This window comes from Ictalurus punctatus, chromosome 18 (genome assembly GCF_001660625.3).
Source record: "Ictalurus punctatus breed USDA103 chromosome 18, Coco_2.0, whole genome shotgun sequence".
In the NCBI taxonomy this organism is placed as follows: Eukaryota; Metazoa; Chordata; class Actinopteri; order Siluriformes; family Ictaluridae; genus Ictalurus; species Ictalurus punctatus.
Window position 1 is genome coordinate 24,903,899 of NC_030433.2, and position 20,129 is coordinate 24,924,027.

The 20,129-nt window shown below is 45.5% G+C and overlaps 1 protein-coding gene across 2 annotated transcripts; it reads left to right on the plus strand.

Moving 5' to 3' along the window:
- The first annotated feature begins 58 nt into the window (after positions 1-58).
- septin8a (septin 8a) lies at positions 59-20,124 on the plus strand. Of its 2 annotated transcripts, none has more exons than XM_017492138.2 (10): positions 59-217; positions 7,729-7,843; positions 9,328-9,523; positions 10,495-10,681; positions 13,540-13,701; positions 14,699-14,795; positions 16,514-16,682; positions 17,056-17,188; positions 18,808-18,977; positions 19,236-20,124. In XM_017492138.2, the coding sequence occupies exons 1-10, from the start codon at positions 188-190 to the stop codon at positions 19,237-19,239; spliced, it is 1,263 nt and encodes a 420-aa protein (XP_017347627.1). In that variant the 5' UTR covers positions 59-187; the 3' UTR covers positions 19,240-20,124. The 2 variants fall into 2 exon arrangements, with proteins under 2 accessions (XP_017347627.1, NP_001316221.1); NM_001329292.1 differs by lacking the exon at positions 59-217 and adding an exon at positions 7,610-7,633 and having other exon boundaries at positions 19,236-20,123.
- The last annotated feature ends 5 nt before the right edge of the window (positions 20,125-20,129 follow it).

Here is a 20,129-nt window from a genome sequence, read left to right on the forward strand (position 1 = left end):
GGGGTTGAGCGTCTTGTTCCTGGAGCGCATGCGCAATATTTCCTAGGCGTTAGTGCGCAGTACGCATGCGCGGTGGTGCTCGGGTAGTGACAGTGTCAGATAGAGAGAGAGAGAAAGAGAAAGAGAGAGAGAGAGACTTCCTTTACGCCCATCTCCGGTATAACACCTTCTCTACACATTCCTGATCATGGCTGCCGCGGATGTAGACGTGTTTTCTGTGAGTATTTCTCCATATTTCTTGTAGCACTGTCGGCTCTCCGAGTTTGCATTCCTGGCGCAGGTTTATTTATTATTTTCATGTTCCCCTGAACGCCAGCGCGCGCGCGCGCTCTCTCTCTCTCTCTCTCTCTCTCTCCTGTGAGAGTGAAAGAAGATAAAACCCTAAAGCCAGCTTTATCTCTGTCATGTGTTCGGACTTGTGGAAGGATTGGTGTTTGTGTTGTTGATCACACCTTCCGGTTTGTTTTATTCTGGTGAATTATAACGTGTTTAGTTCTTAAACCGCTAAAGGTGTGAAAGTCGTTTCCTCTGGAGAGAGCGAGCTGTCTTTCCTCCTCAGAACACAAATATTTTTGACTTGTACAAAAAAAACAAACTTCTATTCAAAGCAGCGTTTTTCGGAGTGTTGTCCTGTGCGGCTCAGGTACTGACACACCGGATTAAAGTCGGTTTGATGTTCGATATTCGATATTCGGGAACCGTATATAAGGGACCGACTCTAAAGTTACACGCGACATTGTTAAACACGGTTCTAACTTCAATAGCATTTGAAGGGAATGACTTACAGTCACATAACCAACTGTACAGTGTTCATCTAGGTGTCAGGTATGAGACGCACCTTTTTAGATTTTTGATATTTATCAAAATAAGCTATTAATTCACATGTAAATTAGACATGAATTTCATAGCAGAATCGGGTCATACACAACATATACCTTTATTTAAAGCTCAATAGCATTTGAAGGGAATGACTTACAGTCACACAACCAACAAGAAGAGCAATGGGCGAAGAGATCACAAACTCAAAGACCAGCAAAGCATCGTTCAGGTATTTTGATCCCCCAGTAGCACTGCCCCAGCCAAAAAGACACAAGATAAAGCAAACATCTGAGGATCATTCAGAGGACACATCAGTCACGATTAATGGATTTAGATGTGTGTGTTTTGTTTGTTTGTATGTATGGTTGCTGTGGTGAAACAGTCTCCCACGGACAATAAAAAAACATTACCTTATCTTCTCTTATGTAGACGTTACGTTGTTGGTGCGTTTCCAGATATCCCCTGCCATTTGACTATAAACTCATCCAAGGAGCATTTTTTGGTTCATACATTGTAGGGTTAAATATCAAAAATCTAAAAGGTGTGCCTCATACCTGACACCTAGATGAGCACGTTCCAGTTGGTTGTGTGACTGTAAGTCATTCCCTTCAAATGCTATTGAGCTTTAAATTATGGTATATTTTGTGTATGAGCTCATGAAGTAATAAAATACATGACAATATTTATATATGATTTAATAGTTTGTTTTGATCAATATCAAAAATCTAAAAGGTGTGCATTATACCTGACACCTAGATGAACACGGTACCGTTGGTTATATGACTGTAAGTCATTCCCTTCAAATGCTATTGAAGTTAGAACCGTGTATAACAATGTCGTATGTAACTTTAGAGACGGTCCCTTAATTTCCGAATATCTGCGAATATCGAACGTCCAACGTCAAACCAACTTTATTCCAGTTACTGATACTTGGGCAGAATGAAGTGAGTGTGTGTGTGTGTGTGTGTGTGTGTGTGTGTGTGTGAGAGAGAGAGTGAGTACCTTTCAGTCTGTCTCTACAGTCATAAATGAAGCACTGTTGGTTCTGAGTGTTCTGAGTACTCCTGAAATAAATATCAGTGTTTCAGAGCTGTACCTAATATGGTCTTTTTTTTGTCTAGAGAAAGTATTCGATAGATAGCCTGTTTCATAGTTCATCCTTTCCAGAACTTCACGATCATCCAATTAAACACTCTCTACAACTGTATATGCCCCGCCCCCTGGAGGCGTGTCTTGCTGTACAGTAGCAGCTGGTTAGCAGTAAACATGGTTCATCAGTGTGTTTTTATCCGAGAGTCTTCACACACACTTCCCTTCTCCAAACATCCCTCAGTTTGAGGGAAATAATAGTTGGGGTTTGTGAAGAGGGAGGAGTTTGTGAAGAGGGAGGGGCTTGTACGAGGTGGCGGTTATGTGACAGGTGATTTTCGGAGGTGTTTTGCCAGCTTGAAGATCTTCGATGTTGGAACACGTCGTGAGAATTCCGTCGGTATTAGATAGTTATGGAATTTGATGGTTATGGTCGGTTCCCGTGCCTGTAATGTGCTGCAGAGACACTATATACATGAACATGACAAGAACATGTTTAATGCTCTTCAGGTCAAATATCAAGGCCAGCTTTAGATATCGCTAAAATGTCCCCACGTGTGAGTCTGATGGTCGGAGGTTATACTGATCTGTGCTCGGACAGATGTGCTGCTCACCGTCCGTCCTCCACGAGGAGTCCATCTTTAATAGCAGAAGCTTTAATAGTTTGAATACGTTCTACAGTTTATATATCTCTTCTCCCCTCGCTCGAGCGATCCCGGAGCCGATTGCACGCGCAGTCTGCCAAACCAGGGTGAGTTCAACGAAAGCCGTCACAGAAACACGTTCAGTGGAGGGGAAATGACACCGCAGTGTTTCTGGTAGCTGTTACTTTCACTTCACATCATCTGGTGGAAATCTATTCTAAGGGCATTTCACACCTCTTAGTCCGATCTGCGAATGCGAAGGAGAGGGAAATGCGATACTTTTGTTCGTTTGCAGTTTTCTTACTAATTAAACAAAACAAAAACAAATGCTGTGTGAGGAGCGAGGAAACACACACGCGGGGAACTCTTCCATTCTTTAATCAGAAATATAACAACAGGAAACAGTAAACAAAGCTTCACCAAGTGCGAGTGAATAATGATATAAATAAGGAGTTGAAATCCTCGTTCCTGCAGCGCGGCGCTTGGGCTCGGTTTCAGCTTCTGGCATTTTCTTTCTTCAGAATTTCTTTCTTTTGCTGTTTTTCTTTCTTTATGAATTTCTTTCATTCTCTCAGTCACTCTCGTGTGTAATTCCAGCACCACTAAACGTCAGTATGTTCTCACACTTCCTTTTCACTTCAGAAACACATCAGTGTCATTAACTGTTCATTAATATAATAATATCTGTTAGTTTTTAATGAAATGTGATGGACACTTCAGGTTCTCTCAGATCTAAACAGTAGACATGGAAAAACAGAGTTTGTTATTTACTTATTCAGTTTTTTTGACCGTAGACGTGTGTGACATGCATGAGGAACTGTGGTGTGTCTGTGTGTGTGTGTGTGTGTGTGTGTGTGTGTGTGTGTTGAAGCACACTGATATATTTTTAGGTCAGACTGCAGTTTGTGTTGCTCTGATCCCACAGTAAGATCAAATCAGGACCATCTGCACCTCCTGCTCTATTAGCCTCAGAACATGAATCACACGGGCACACGGTCAGGTGTGTGTGTGTGTGTGTGTGTGTGTGTGTGAGTGTGAGAGAGAGCTGCAGTACTCCATCTGAGGTCTTTGTGTATCCATCTGCTGAGATCTTGCTCTGTCCAAGTCACAGACGTGGTGGTTCCCCCCGGGGTTTGTGTTAATGGTCCGATCTGATTGGCCTGTCAGAATGATGGACGGCCCGTTTAAAGCAGGGGCGGAGCCATTTGGTATTTGATGTAGCCCAGGTGTGGCTAGAGTGTTCAATGCTGTTAAATATTGAATGTAATTAGTAAATGTAGTTAAATTCAGAACGTATCGCGTTGACCGTGACAGAAGGCGTTTCCTGAAGAACAGCGCAGGACTTTTCTACTCCAGATGTTTTTGTGGTTTAGTATTTGAGACAAAATTCTGATCGTTTGTTTAGTATTTGTGTAAGATTGTGTGTGCACATGGGGCGATATCTTTATCCATGAGTCTGTGGGTGGACAAATGATAAATTTATCAGCTTCCACAGGGAAGTAACAGCTTCATGTCTTCGTTTCCTGGAATCCTAACTGACGAGGATAAAAAGTGTGTGGTGATCCGGTGTGTGGTGTTCGGGTGTGTGGTGATCGGGTGTGTGGTGATCGGGTGTGTGGTGATCGGGTGTGTGGTGATCGGGTGTGTGGTGATCGGGTGTGTGGTGATCGGGTGTGTGGTGATCGGGTGTGTGGTGATCCGGTGTGTGGTGATCCGGTGTGTGGTGATCGGGTGTGTGGTGATCCGGTGTGTGGTGATCTGGTGAATACGACCCTCATCCTGTATGAGCGTGTAGCGACGCCCACAAAACTCCATAAAGGGTAAAGTGCACAGACCGCTGGAAGCACGAAATGAGCGATCAGGGTAAAGACTGGCTTGTTGAACCCTCCGGGGGGGTGGGGTCGGTTCCCTGACCCGGCGTCGAACCTGGGCCTCAGTGATTCTTCCCGGTTACCTCCGTTTGTAAAGGAGCACAGAGCAAGCCGTGTTTGTTTGCGTGTTCCTCGCATGTCAGACTTCAGCTCGCCTGAACACCGTCGCTTTCTCCACTGAGCCTGATGACATCAGCTGGTAAATATGCACCCTGGGAAAATTAAAAATAAAGGAGGGGGCGGATGTAGAGAGATGGGTATAGAAAGAGAGAGACGGGGAGAGAGATAAAGAGCGCGAAAGAGGGAGTGAGCGAGAGAGAGAGAGCGAGAGAGAGAGGAAAAAAGAGGGAGAGAGCTACAGAAAACCCTACAATGCCAAGAGCCGAACCGACAGAAGATTCTCCTCACCCGGCCTGGTCCTGAACCTCAGTTCACCAACAACACCCCCCCCCCCCCCCCCCCCCCCCGGGTCCCCGCCCCCGGGTCCCCGCCCCCAACACACACACTCCCCCAGCACACACTTCTACATCACACACTTCTACATCTGAAACAGCCGGACACAAGAATAATCAGACCAATCAGACCTCACCAAATTCTAACACTACAGAAACAAAACTACATCACGTACTGGAAAACACACACACACACACACACACACACACACACACACATAGACACACACACACACACACATAGACACACACACACACACACACACACACACACATAGACACACACACACACACACACATAGACACACACACACACATACACATAGACACACACACACACATAGACACACACACACACACACACAAAGTGAAATGCATAATAACAGTTCTACATTCCTGTAATGCTTTGGTAATACTGTCCATGTATACAGTCATGCTGCTAAAGCTTGTTAAATGAATTGAATTAAAGAGAGAGAGAGAGGGATAGAGAGAGGGATAGAGAGAGGGATAGAGAGAGATAAAGATAGGGATAGAGAGAGAGATAAAGAGAGAGAGATAAAGAGAGGGGTAGAGAGAGAGGGATAGAGAGAGAGAGATAAATAGAGATGGATAGAGAGATAGAGAGAGGGATAGGGAGACAGATAAAGAGAGGGATAGAAAGAGAGAAGGATAGAGAGAGATAGAGAGAGGGATATGGAGAGAGACAAAGAGGGATAGAGAGAGAGATAAAGAGAGGGATAGAGAGAGATAAAGAGAGGGATAGAGAGATAGAGAGAGAGAGATAAAGAGAGGGATAGAGAGAGCGATAGAGAGAGATAGAGAGAGGGATAGAGAGAGAGAGATAAAGAGAGGGATAGAGAGAGAGAGATAAATAGAGAGGGATAGAGAGAGAGATAAAGAGAGGGATAGAGAGAGAGGGATAGAGAGATAAAGAGAGGGATAGAGAGAGATAAAGAGAGGGATAGAGAGAGAGATAGAGAGAGAGAGGGATAGAGAGAGAGATAAATAGAGAGGGAAAGAGAGGGAGAGAGAGATAGAGAGATAGAGAGAGAGAGAAATTAAGAGAGGGATGGAGAGAGATAGAGAGGGATAGAGAGAGATAAATAGAGAGGGAGAGAGATAAAGAGAGTGATAGAGAGAGAGATAAAGAAAGGGATAGAGAGAGATAAAGAGAGGGATAGAGAGAGAGGGATAGAGAGAGAGGGATAGAGAGAGAGAGAGGGATGGAGAGAGAGATAAAGAGAGGGATAGAGAGGGATGGAGAGAGAGATAAAGAGAGGGATAGAGAGAGAGGGATAGAGAGAGAGATTAAGAGAGGGATGGAGAGAGAGATAGAGAGAGAGGGATAGAGAGAGATAAATAGAGAGGGATAGAGAGAGAGATAAAGAGAGGGATAGAGAGAGAGAGGGATAGAGAGAGAGATAAAGAGAGGGATAGAGAGAGAGAGATAAAGAGAGGGATAGAGAGAGATATAGAGAGAGATAAAGAGAGGGATAGAGAGAGATATAGAGAGAGATAAAGAGAGAGATAGAGAGAGAGAGAGATTAAGAGAGGGATGGAGAGAGAGATAGAGAGGGATAGAGAGAGAGATAAAGAGAGGGATAGAGAGAGAGAGATAAAGAGAGGGATAGAGAGAGATATAGAGAGAGATAAAGAGAGGGATAGAGAGAGATAGAGAGAGAGAGAGATTAAGAGAGGGATGGAGAGAGAGATAGAGAGGGATAGAGAGAGAGATAAAGAGAGGGATAGAGAGAGAGAGATAAAGAGAGGGATAGAGAGAGAGAGAGAGAGAGACGGATAGAGAGAGAGATAAAGAGGGATAGAGAGGGAGAGGGAGAGGGATGAGTAATGATTATCAGCAAATTGATGAATCAGTGTGAATCTTTTCTGATGTATGAGAGGCGAGGAGGGTTCTGTATGGGCGATGAGGGTTCTGTATGAGAGGCGAGGGTTCTGTAAGAGAGGTGAGGGTTCTGTATGGGCGATGAGGGTTCTGTATGGGCGATGAGGGTTCTGTATGAGAGGCGAGGGTTCTGTATGCGTGATGAGGGTTCTGTATGAGAGGCGAGGGTTCTGTATGGGCGATGAGGGTTCTGTATGAGAGGCGAGGGTTCTGTAAGAGAGGTGAGGGTTCTGTATGGGCGATGAGGGTTCTGTATGGGCGATGAGGGTTCTGTATGAGAGGCGAGGGTTCTGTATGGGCGATGAGGGTTCTGTATGGGCGATGAGGGTTCTGTATGGGCGATGAGGGTTCTGTACGAGAGGCGAGGGTTCTGTATGGGCGATGAGGGTTCTGTATGAGAGGCGAGGGTTCTGTATGAGAGGCGAGGGTTCTGTATGGGCGATGAGGGTTCTGTATGGGCGATGAGGGTTCTGTATGGGCGATGAGGGTTCTGTATGGGCGATGAGGGTTCTGTATGAGAGGCGAGGGTTCTGTATGAGAGGCGAGGGTTCTGTATGAGAGGCGAGGGTTCTGTATGAGAGGCGAGGGTTCTGTATGGGCGATGAGGGTTCTGTATGAGAGGCGAGGGTTCTGTATGTTGGGTTCATCTGTTTGTAATTGAGAGTTTTTAGCTTTAAAATAATATATTTCGGTTTACGTCATGTGACCGTCTGTTACTCGCTCTCTGTGCACCAGGTGACTCTTTTCTCTTTTTTTTTTTTTAAAGCTTTTTAATAATCTTTTATTATGTCATTTTTGTCCCAAGTGTCAAAGACGTGAAATTGTTTTCAGATGTGGATCAGTAGTACTGAACGCGTGACTCGGTGTGTTTCCGTAGTTCTGAGTCCCGAGTGTGCAGATTGATGACGGAGTCCAGCGTAAACGTAATCGTTTGCTTTTCTTTCTTGCAGGATGAACAGAAGCGGAACCTCGGTCTGGGCGGACATGTCGGCTTCGACAGTCTGCCTGATCAGCTGGTCAGCAAATCTGTGTCTCAGGGTTTCTGCTTCAACATCCTCTGTGTGGGTACGCGCCTCTCTCTACAGCACCATACAGAACCCTCGCCTCTCATACAGAACCCTCGCCTCATACAGAACCCTCATCGCCCATACAGAACCCTCATCCCCCATACAGAACCCTCGCCCCCCATACAGAACCCTCACCTCTCGTACAGAACCCTCGCCCCATACAGAACCCTCATCGCCCATACAGAACCCTCATCCCCCATACAGAACCCTCACCTCTCGTACAGAACCCTCGCCCCATACAGAACCCTCATCGCCCATACAGAACCCTCATCGCCCATACAGAACCCTCATCCCCTATACAGAACCCTCGCCTCATATACAGAACCCTCGCCTCATACAGAACCCTCACCTCTCGTACAGAACCCTCACCTCATATACAGAACCCTCGCCTCATACAGAACCCTCATCGCCCATACAGAACCCTCATCCCCCATACAGAACCCTCGCCTCTCGTACAGAACCCTCACCTCTCGTACAGAACCCTCGCCTCATATACAGAACCCTCGCCTCATATACAGAACCCTCGCCTCATACAGAACCCTCACCTCTCGTACAGAACCCTCACCTCATATACAGAACCCTCGCCTCATACAGAACCCTCATCGCCCATACAGAACCCTCATCCCCCATACAGAACCCTCACCTCTCGTACAGAATCCTCACCTCTCGTACAGAACCCTCGCCTCATATACAGAACCCTCGCCTCATATACAGAACCCTCACCTCTCGTACAGAACCCTCACCTCTCGTACAGAACCCTCGCCTCTCGTACAGTACCCTCGCCTCATACAGAATCCTCTTCGCCCATACAGAACCCTTGCCGCCCGTACAGAACCCTCATCGCCCATACAGAACCCTCACCTCTTGTACAGAACCCTCGCCTCTCGTACAGAACCCTCGCCTCATATACAGAACCCTCGCCTCATACAGAACCCTCGCCTCTCGTACAGTACCCTCGCCTCATACAGAATCCTCTTCGCCCATACAGAACCCTTGCCTCATACAGAACCCTCACCTCTCGTACAGAACCCTCGCCTCTCGTACAGAACCCTCGCCTCTCGTACAGAACCCTCGCCTCATATACAGAACCCTCATCGCCCATACAGAACCCTCATAGCCCGTACAGAACCCTCACCTCTCGTACAGAACCCTCACCTCTCGTACAGAACCCTCACCTCTCGTACAGAACCCTCGCCTCTCGTACAGAACCCTCGCATCATATACAGAACCCTCACCTCATACAGAATCCTCGCCTCTCGTACAGAACCCATCTGTGAGAAACAGTGAGATTAACACTAACGTGTTCGAGGTCCAGGCCGGAATAAACATTCACCCCATTTTACACAGATATCTCAGCGTGTTGAATCACTAATCACTCTTCTTTTTTTTGCTTTTCACGTTTACTTATGGACCAACGTTTTAAACATGTTTTACTTTAGGAGAAAGCCGCGTGTTAAACTCCTCCACCACTTTGTCATTTAGGGGAGACGGGCATGGGCAAGTCCACGCTGATGAACACGCTTTTCAACACCATGTTCGAGAACGAAGAAGCCAGTCACTACCAGAACGGCGTGTACCTGCGGCCGAGAACATACGACCTGCAGGAGAGCAACGTCCACCTCAAGCTCACCATCGTAGACACGGTCGGCTTCGGAGACCAGATCAACAAAGAAGAGAGGTACGATTTCACAAACACTCAAAAACACTCACGGATGTCCTGCTGCTGTTGACCAGGAAAAAAAGAAAGTGAGCCACATTTCTCCAAATTATAATCACTAATGAGCTCCGCACACAATGTACTGTTTTTACCTTCTGCTTGGAGAATTAATAAAACCCTTAAACATACATAAGGAATATGAGTGGGGAGAGAGAGAGAGAGAGAGAGAGAGAGAGAGGGTGGGAGAGAGGGTGGGAGAGAGGGTGGGAGAGAGGGTGGGAGAGAGGGTGGGAGAGAGGGTGGGAGAGGGAGGGGGAAGGGGAGAGAGGGTGGGAGAGGGAGGGGGAAGGGGAGAGAGTGAGGGAGAGGCGGGGGGAAGGGGAGAGAGTGAGGGAGAGGCGGGGGGAAGGGGAGAGAGACACGGCTGGAGAAAATCCTGCCATTTGAGTTTGAGAGAGTTTTTTATAAATGAAAGATGAAGAGGGAGGAAGAGGAAACGCTCGGGATACAGCTGAGGGACGGCTTATTTCCCTGACCCTTTGAGTGAAGGGGTCAAAGAGCGAGAGAAAGTAAGTGTGTGTGTGTGTGTGTGTGTGTGTGTGTGTGTGTGTGTGTGTGTGTGTAAGAGAGAGAAAGAGACACTACTTGGATGTTCTTGTTGGGAATGCCACTCATAATTGCATTCTACATGCAGCAGAGGCTTTAAAACTTCAGAAGAGATGCATGCTGGGAACGTGCCCTGGAGAAACGAAGGGAAAGGTCACGCTCTGTAAACACACTGCTGAAGGGTTATGTGAAGTTAGATAGCTTTCTCAGATACGAGGAACACGTGTTAGCCACAAGGAAAATGTGAAGCAATCTTGAAGGAATGAAGGATGAGTGTTGGATTTAAAAATAATGAAACTATTCGCCAATTAAACTAGAAAGAAGGAAAGAAAGAGAAGCAGATTGAAATGATTGATATATATATATATATTTTTTTATCTTTGCAGTTACAAGCCCATTGTTGATTACATCGACACACAGTTTGAAAACTACCTGCAGGAAGAGCTGAAAATCAAGCGCTCACTTTTCAACTACCACGACACCAGAATCCACATCTGCCTGTACTTCATCTCTCCCACAGGCCACTCGCTCAAGTCTCTGGACTTAGTCACAATGAAGAAGCTGGACAGTAAGGTATACACAGCAGATTATATCTAGATTATTACTAGGGGGGGTGGAGGGAGAGAGAGAGGGAGGGGGGGGAGGGGGAGGGGGGGAGGGAGGGAGAGAGAGAGGGAGAGAGGAAGGGAGAGAGGGAGGGAGAGGGGGAGGGGGAGAGGAAAGGAGGGAGAGGGGGAGGGAGAGAGGGAGGGAGAGGGAGGGAGAGGGGGAGGGAGAGAGGAAGGGAGAGAGGGAGGGAGAGAGAGGGGGAGAGAGGGAGGGGGAGGGGGAGAGGAAAGGAGGGAGAGGGAGGGAGAGGGGGAGGGGGAGAGGAAAGGAGGGAGAGGGAGGGGGGAGGGGGAGAGGGAGGGAGGGAGAGAGAGAGGGAGAGAGAGGGGGAGGGAGGGGGGGAGGGAGGGAGAGAGAGAGGGAGAGAGGAAGGGAGAGAGGGAGGGAGAGAGAGGGGGAGAGAGGGAGGGGGAGAGGAAAGGAGGGAGAGGGAGGGGGAGGGAGAGAGGAAGGGAGAGAGGGAGGGAGAGAGAGGGGGAGAGAGGGAGGGGGAGGGGGAGAGGAAAGGAGGGAGGGAGAGGGGGAGGGGGAGAGGAAAGGAGGGAGAGGGAGGGAGAGGGGGAGGGAGGGAGAGGAAAGGAGGGAGAGGGAGGGAGAGGGGGGAGAGTGGGGGGGAGAGTGGGGGGGAGAGTGGGGGGGAGAGTGGGGGGGGCAGAGGAAGGAAGGGAGGGAGAGAGAGGGGGAGGCAGAGGGGGGGGAGGGGGGGAAAGGGAGAGAGGGAGAGAGGAAGGGAGAGAGAGAGGGAGGGAGAGAGGAAAGGAGGGAGGGAGAGGGAGGGAGAGGGGGAGGGAGGGAGGGGGAGAGGAAGGAAGGGGGGGAGAGTGGGGGGGCAGAGGAAGGAAGGGAGGGAGAGAGAGGGGGAGGGAGGGAGGGAGGGAGGGAGGGAGGGAGAGGGGGGGAGGGAGGGAGGGAGAGGGGGAGAGGGAGGGGGAGGGAGGGGGGGAGGGAGGGAGAGGGGGAGAGGGAGGGGGAGGGAGAGGGAGGGGGAGGGAGAGGGAGGGGGGAGGGAGAGAGGAAGGGAGAGTCTGCCCCTCTTACCCACAGAGAGCTCAGACAGTTTTGCTCCAGGACAGCTGTGACATCATCGGGATTGGAACTCATGATGTCCAGACAGTTTTATCTGCTCCGAGATTCGTTCCTGTTTATTCCTGTCTTTATCCGCTGTTGAACAAGCCGCACTTCCACAAGTCAGAGTTCTCGTCCCGGGACGCGGGAATTCCAGCTGGAAGTTCACAGCAACAGACAGGAAGCTGTACTCGGCCGAGTGATTCACAAACCCTGCGTTATTATTCCATTTCAATGGATTTATTTTTATAACGTTGATTGTTTTAATCGAATATGAAAATGGAAACCTAAAGCACGTGTACCGGCAGTGATTATTTTTCCTTTATTGAAACTTTTATACCGTATATAAAAGTATAAAAATATACTTTTTATATCCTTCAGATTTTCTAATCCCAACATTCACCTGTTTTATGATAAAATAAATGACTTGTTGATTTCTGTGACCTCAGCCCGGGACTGTGTATCTGCACATCTGTGTATCTGCACATCTGTGTATCTGCACATCTGTGTATCTCGCAGTGTAAAATGTACTTGATGTTGGATGAAGTATCGATCGGTTCTCGCGGGACAGTCTGGGACAGGACGCTTTCCCCGCTCTGTGATGTTTGAGATCAATTTTTCATCATTTCTGTGTGTGGGACTGAGGGGGCGTGGCGATGACAACACGGAGGCTGATGGAGAGAGAGAAATGGCAGGGTGTAGTACCGGGGTTCTGGCTTTACCTTGTGTGACGTACTGATGAACAGATGGCACTGTGATATTCAGCGAGTGGCTAACAGCCAGAACGTCCTCTGGAGATTCTCATATCTCACAAGTCCTCCATGTTTAGGAGGATGGAAGTTAAACAGGAAATGCCTGGTGAATAAACATCGCACTAAGTTAGGTTTTGCACTTACTATATTTGTTTTCGCTGGAGAAAATGAAGAGATTATAATTCTGTGTTTAAATTCTGCATGTTAGCTGTGAGTGTGAGCATGAGCGCTCTCTGATTTCCAGCACGACGGCGACTGGGCGTTTCTTTCTCCTCCCACAGAAGCCGTGTCTCTGCCCTGGGTCTCTACTGTAACTGACTGTAATTAGCAGTAACTGTTCTGTAACGTGTGTAGACAAACGAGTTGGGCTTGTGACACGACTGTACTGGTTATTAGGCTAAAGCAATATAGATTTTGCCCTATAGACGGGAAAGTGATCATTTCCACCATGTCCGGTGTAAGGAGAGTGTGGAGGAGTAATAATCTCACCGGCTGTGCGGTCGGGAACTGCTTACAGGCAGAGCCAATCTCCAGAACTCGGCTGGATGGTGGATTTGTAGGTGCTGAATCTGCATGATCTTATAGATTGTGCTGCTGCCACACAATTAGCTAAGGAATGAATGTGTGTGTGTGTGTGTGTGTGTGTGTGTGTGTGTGTGTGTGTGTGTGTGTGAGAGGTTAGTGGTTATTTGTCAGAATTCATTTGATTAAGAACACTTCTAGCAAACATTGAAGATGTTGTATCGACTCTGACACGCCCAGTTCATCACAGCAGCTAATAATCAGACTCGCGTTTGTTTTCGTAAACGTCTTTAACCAGAAGACTGCTGTTGGGAAACTTTTTGGTTCTTTTTGAACTTTATTGTTTGCTTTATGTCCGTTATCAGAGTTGAAATGTTTTCAGCGTTTAAACAGATCCCATTCGTTTATCTTTGCTACATGACGTGGAAATATTAAGTTATTTATCTGCCTGTAATATAACGTGTGGGCGTGTCCTGTCCTCAGGTGAACATCATTCCCATTATTGCGAAAGCTGACACAATTTCCAAGAGCGAACTTCACAAATTCAAGATTAAAATCATGAGTGAGCTGGTGAGCAACGGCGTCCAGATCTACCAGTTCCCCACGGACGATGAAGCGGTGTCCGAGATCAACTCCTCCATGAACGTAAGCCGTATTTTCCGCACAGAGAACCGTCTGCGTGTGAAAGATGATGAATTAATGAACGTACAAACGCACATCCGGGTTTCTGGTAGTTAAAGGGATGAGATGAAGCGGTTATTTGCTTATGGATTTGGCTGCTGTTCCTAGTTTGGAGTAATCACGTGAAATTTCTGTAAAAGAACAGAGTAATAAAGCTAGCAACGTGATTCAGAATGATTCAGATCACGTGTTTTAAACAGATACGACTGCAGACGTGGATAAGAGATGCTCTGTTCATTTTTTTTAAAAGAAGGATTGCTGTGAAGGTTCTCGGGGCGTGGGGTTGCGTTTGCACGGGGACGGAGATCCAGCGAGACGTCACAGAAAATGTCACGTGAGCAGGAGCTGTTTTTAAAGCTGTTAGATATGAAGTTAGATATGAGCGAGCGATCAGATATCTCACGTATAGAAGAATGACCACACTCGTTAACCTGAAGCTCACATCTCCAGTGTTCACGTGTACAGTACTCCGGGTCACGCCGGGTCACATTAGAGTACGAGTTTTTTAGGCCTGTATTTTGCGATCTAAAATAGTTTAAAAAACACAAATACCCTCATTTTAGGAGCTGGGGTTAAAAAAACAGTCCCACACACGTCTCTTTTTAAAGTTAGAGTGTAAATTAAGTTCATTTTGTTAAAAGTAGTATTATTGAGTCAGGAGAGGAAAAAAGATCGTCTATAACATGATGTTCGAGAACTTCTGTGACTCGGATTTATCTGGAAACTGATCACACTGGAGCTCACGTACGTCAGAGATCGGACCGAGTTAGAGATCAGACCGAGTTAGATATCAGACCGAGTTAGAGATCAGACCGAGTTAGATCTACATGGAGAATGTGAACTGGGAATTATGCTGCTGGTTGATTGAACTTTCCCGTTCTCTGTAAAGCAGAAATGTTTGTAAAGTTGTGGAGAATCGTGTAAACACGTGTACACTGAACACTGCTCCTCCCGTCGTCAGGCTCATCTACCCTTCGCTGTAGTGGGCAGTGTTGAGGAGGTGAAAGTCGGGAATAAGACGGTCAGAGCCAGACAGTATCCCTGGGGCATCGTCCAAGGTAGGAGTTATTTTATTTTTTACTTTAAACACACACAGCAGTCTGTAATATACTCTATAATATACAGTTATAGAAGAATAATTATAAAATTGGATGAGGACGGGTTCCCTTTTGAGTCTAGTTCCTCTCAAGGTTCCTGTCTCATGTCGTCTCGGGGAGGTTTTTTCCCTCTCCACCGTCACCTCTGATTTTAAAACTGTACGGCTGCTCTGTAATAAGGTCCATTTTTAAAAGCTCTGTATAAATAAAAAGAATGGAATTGAATCATCAGTAGCAGTTATCCAGGTAGGACCACGGGGTGCCCTGCTGATGAAGAAGGTTGTACCCAGGTCTGGTGTGTTTGTTATTGAGGAACGCAGTACTGAAGAGATGAGTAGAATATCGGAGCTGGGTTTGGACCTCGGCGTTGTTTCTCCCCTGAGGAAAGCTGCGGGTTATTTTTACAGCGGCTCTTCGGTGAGAACAATCTTGTCGGTCTCAGAGCTGATGAAGCGAGCGGAGTGGGAGGTAATTAATGCGTTGTTCACTCGGTTGCTGAAAGTGCTGGCTGATGAAAGGTCACGTCATTAACTGTGGCACGTCGGAGAGAGACGGCAGGATGAGACCAGGATGGAGAGAATAAACTGGAGTTTCTGTTAGCATGGACGTGTGGAAAGGAAAACAAATGCATGACTCATAATAGGTTATTTTTCTGAGCTAATAATATTTTCTTTTAAACACCTTTCACCCATCTCTCCGTTTCTCCATCTCCAAGCGATGGTCATGTCCTGGATGTCCAGTTTGAGATGTTAACCATCCTCTCCTCACACTGATGGAGGAGACGGCGGATAATTCTTCCCTAACACTTCTATTTATAATCCGTGGGTTTAGATTTTCTTTCGCTCAGACTTTCCCAAAACTCTCGTCGTTGTTGTTGTCTGCTCTCCGGGGACGTGACTGGAGCTGCACTTGGATTTCAGACTATTATTACTTCTCCTTATATAATGCTGTGGAAATGAACACTAGCTACGTTTTACATGCAAAGATTACATTTTTTTTTAACCAAATCCAAATGACTTCCTCCTGCTTGGAGATTATAATAAACAATTTAATCTCAGCCTACACTCTGTGAACATTTACGTCTCTTTTAACGTCACGTCACATCTAATCCAAGCTAAATTTATCCACGTGCAAAAAGTGATGTTTGGTGTCACTGTTAAAAGAATAAAGACGTGTGTAATTGAGGCTGGTTAATTCGGTACACCTCTGTGCTCTCATTGTGTAAAATAGGAGTTGTTCTGTACCGTTAGCGTGTGCGGTAGAGTTAACCCTCAGGAGCGTACGTGTTTGTGCCGGAGACGTTGGGAACTCTGTGCATTTCCTTTCAGCTGCTTGAATTCTCCTGCTTTAGTTTTCTTTTCTTGCCGTAAATTTGTGATGGATTCGGTCCAGCTGCAGGAATGCAGAACAGGAAGGAATGCTGATGGTTTAAACTGGATGTTTTCGTTCTTCTGTCTTTACGTCCTCCTGAGAAAAAGCTGTACGCTCAGTCTCCTGGTGCTTTTGGAGAAAGTTTTGAAGGCTTGTGCGATGTTGATTTACCTGCTTTCAATTTATCATTTTAAAAATCACAAACAATTGAATCGTCCAAAACTGTAAAATTATGAACTGTTAGAAATGCTAAAATGCCAATCTGATTGTGTGTGTGTGTGTGTGTGTGTGTGTGTGTGTGTTTGTAGTGGAGAATGAGAGTCACTGTGATTTTGTGAAGCTGAGGGAGATGTTGATTCGTGTGAATATGGAGGACCTGCGGGAGCAGACACACACTCGCCATTATGAACTCTACAGACGCTGCAAACTGGAGGAAATGGGCTTCAAAGACACCGACCCTGACAGCCAGCCATTCAGGTAGGTTCCGCGCTCAGACCGCGCTCAGACATCACGCTACTCACTGTCTTGTAAGTAGAACAAACAATTTTGTAGAGAAACCGTCTGGAACAGATCACTGACTGAAGAGCAGCTCCATCTGCTTCATTTCTCTCATCATATGTTCTTTTTTTTATTGATTCTGACAAACAACAGACAGGAAGTAGTTTATTTGCGATGGCGGAGCACTAAATCTCTGCAGATGCAGAACTGGCCTGTGTAACTAGACAGGATGTGATGTATTTCATTTGAAAATATGTGCAGGGTGTGTGTGTGTGTGTGTGTGTATGTGTGTATATATATATATATATATATATATATATATAATGAGTGTGTGTGTGTGTTCATTCTGCAGTCTACAGGAGACCTATGAGGCTAAGAGGAAAGAGTTCCTCGGGGATCTACAGCGTAAGGAAGAGGAGATGAGGCAGATGTTTGTGAACAAAGTGAAAGAGACCGAAACTGAGCTGAAGGAAAAGGAGAGAGAGGTGAGCACTATTGCTGTTCATTTACAGGTTGGAGACCTAAAAATGTCAAGAACAAAAAGAGAGAGTTCACTGCTGATTCCACGACTCCGGCGCTGCGTAGTTCCAACAAGAACTGATTTTAATACGCCTTTGTGGTCTGATTTATATTTAATAAAGTTAGAGGTTTTCAGTACACTATTTCTGCACTAAACTCTGATCTAACAACATTGATACAGTATTTACAGAGAAAAATTTTTAGATTAGTCAGCGTACTTAACTAATCCTATCTTAACTAATCCTATCTTAACTAATCCTACTTTAACTAATCCTATCTTAACTAATCCTATCTTAACTAATCATATCTTAACTAATCATATCTTAACTAATCCTATCTTAACTAATCATATCTTAACTAATCATATCTTAACTAATCCTATCTTAACTAATCCTATCTTAACTAATATATACATTCATATAATCTTCATAAAATCTTCCTTCACAACTCTACATTTTAAATTCCATTGAAAGATTAATTACCTCTTTTGAATTGTAATTTTAAAAAGTCACTATTTGACAGATATAAGTCGATGTCCCGCTGATTCACTCGCCTTTCTTTATTATTGCACCTAGTGGTCAAAGAGGGGAACTGCAGCAAGCGCTAATAAATAGAGGCCCATTGGGGCTGGAATCACGCTGCCCCATGCTCACATTGTAAACATTTTCAGTGGAGGAGGAGGAGCGGACGGGGCCGTTAATGACAGGATCGCTGTTTTAAGCCCAGATTGAGCTAGTTTAAAAACTACCTCACAGCCAGAAAAATCATAACAATTATCAGAATTAAATCTAATGCATTTCTGTGCATGTATAAGTGCAGACAGTGTGTGTATGATAAGTACAGTGTGTATGATGTTAAGTACAGTGTGTGTATAAGTACAGTGTGTATGATGTTAAGTACAGTGTGTGTATAAGTACAGTGTGTGTGTGTGTATAAGTACAGTGTGTGTGTATGATAAGTACAGTGTGTGTGTATAAGTACAGTGTGTGTGTGTGTATAAGTACAGTGTGTGTATAAGTACAGTGTGTGTATAAGTACAGTTGGGAGAGAAATGCATGTGCACCATGGTGACCTTGTTTCCTCACACGGTGTGAAAATTATAATGGCACCCTGATGTACCTCCACTCTGCATGATATCTCCGTACTTGTCCTTCGATAGCATCTCTTTATTTACTGACATTTTTTTTTTTTTTTTTTGCCGTTAAGATTTACATGACAGAAATTCCTTCCCGTGTGGCACAGCCACAGATTTGCATAAACGAACCATTCAGACTAACAGGTTGAGCAACACGAAAGAAACACGAAAGAAAGAAGCACAAGAATGTGCAGGAAACGTTCTCTTCTGTTCTTGTCGTTAGTCTTTTAGTGTGAAACTGCGCTGCTGTAGTGACCTCTGGTCTGTAAAAAGTGTGTAGCTGTGGTATTTATTAGTTGTGAGGTGCTGCAGCTCCAGAGCTGCTGTCTCTGTCGTTCCTATCTCACGCCTCGGCTCCGCCGCGTCTCTGACCTCCGTCTCGTGCCGTCTCTCTGGAATGCTGATGCTCGTGTGAGATTGAGTCGAGTGTGTTATCGGATTTTCTTCCAGCTTCACGACAAGTTTGAGCAGCTGAAGCGCATGCACCAGGAGGAGAAGAGGAAGGTGGAGGAGAAGAGGCAGAACCTGGAGGAGGAGATGAACGCTTTCAACAGGAGGAAGGTGGCGGCTGAGACGCTGTCTCTCTCACAGCCGCTCAAGAAGGACAAGGACAAGAAGAAGTGAGTTCTTCTGCTTTTTGTTAAACCTTTCTTATATTTTATCTGCAGCTGAATATTTTTAACACACACACACACACACACACACACACACACACACACACACACACACACACACACACACAAGGGACCACTACTGACCAGATTGATGTGTGTTTTTCATCATGTTTAGTAACTATGCATGAGTCCACTCCATGTTTCATTTCTCTTTCATTTTGTCATTCATTTAGTTGTTTTTTTCTCATTTCCTTTCCCTTTCAGTTAATTTTTGAGCTCGTCATCGCAGGCTGAACGCGGACTTGTCCTCCATCGTCATAGTGACCGCCATTCAGTTGTTGTTTTTTTTTTATTTCTCCTGCTGTTTTCCTCATTGACATTTTGTAAACGGACCAAAGACACTGCCGGGGACCTCAGACACGCAGTCCGATTGTGAGGATCGACTTTCCGGTTGTGTTGCCAGCATTATTTTATCCACTGACTGTAGGAATATTCAGATTATGTTCTTTTGGATTTTTTTTTTTTTAATACCACATTCATGTATTTGTAATTTCTCCCTTTTTTATTATTATTATTATTATTATTATTATTATTATTATAGCTTTGGATTTGACTCGCTATGATTTCTTCCTGAAGAGAACAAGGCCAGTTGCTGGACTCTGTGGTTCCCTGTGATGAAGTTGTTTGTAGATCTCCGCAGGCCGAGGCGGTTGTGTTGAGGTTGGTGTGTGAGGAGCACTCTCCTCCCTCCTGTAACGTGTTGTAGTATTTAAGATCTGAGCCAAACCGTACAGCAGAGCAATAATAACCAAAATAAAGCTGTTCAACATTTATTTTGATAAATATTACCTACAAGGGTACAACAAATTCACCTTTATCCATCATCTATATTGTTTGGCTGCTGTTTTATGAGAACGCGAAGCCTGTAGCTCGTCTATTTTAGTAGTTATGAAATGATGTATGCAAAGTTTATATACATGTTAAAAAAAGGTATGTTTTAAGACATGAAGATGATCTAATACTCGAGCCGTGAAAACGAGGGAGAGCGAGATGCACCGTGGATTATCTAAATAAAGCAATGTGACTTCGGACACGTGTTTTTATTAATTCTTGTATTCTCAGATGAGTCGAATAAATATAAGCCACCATTTAACGTCC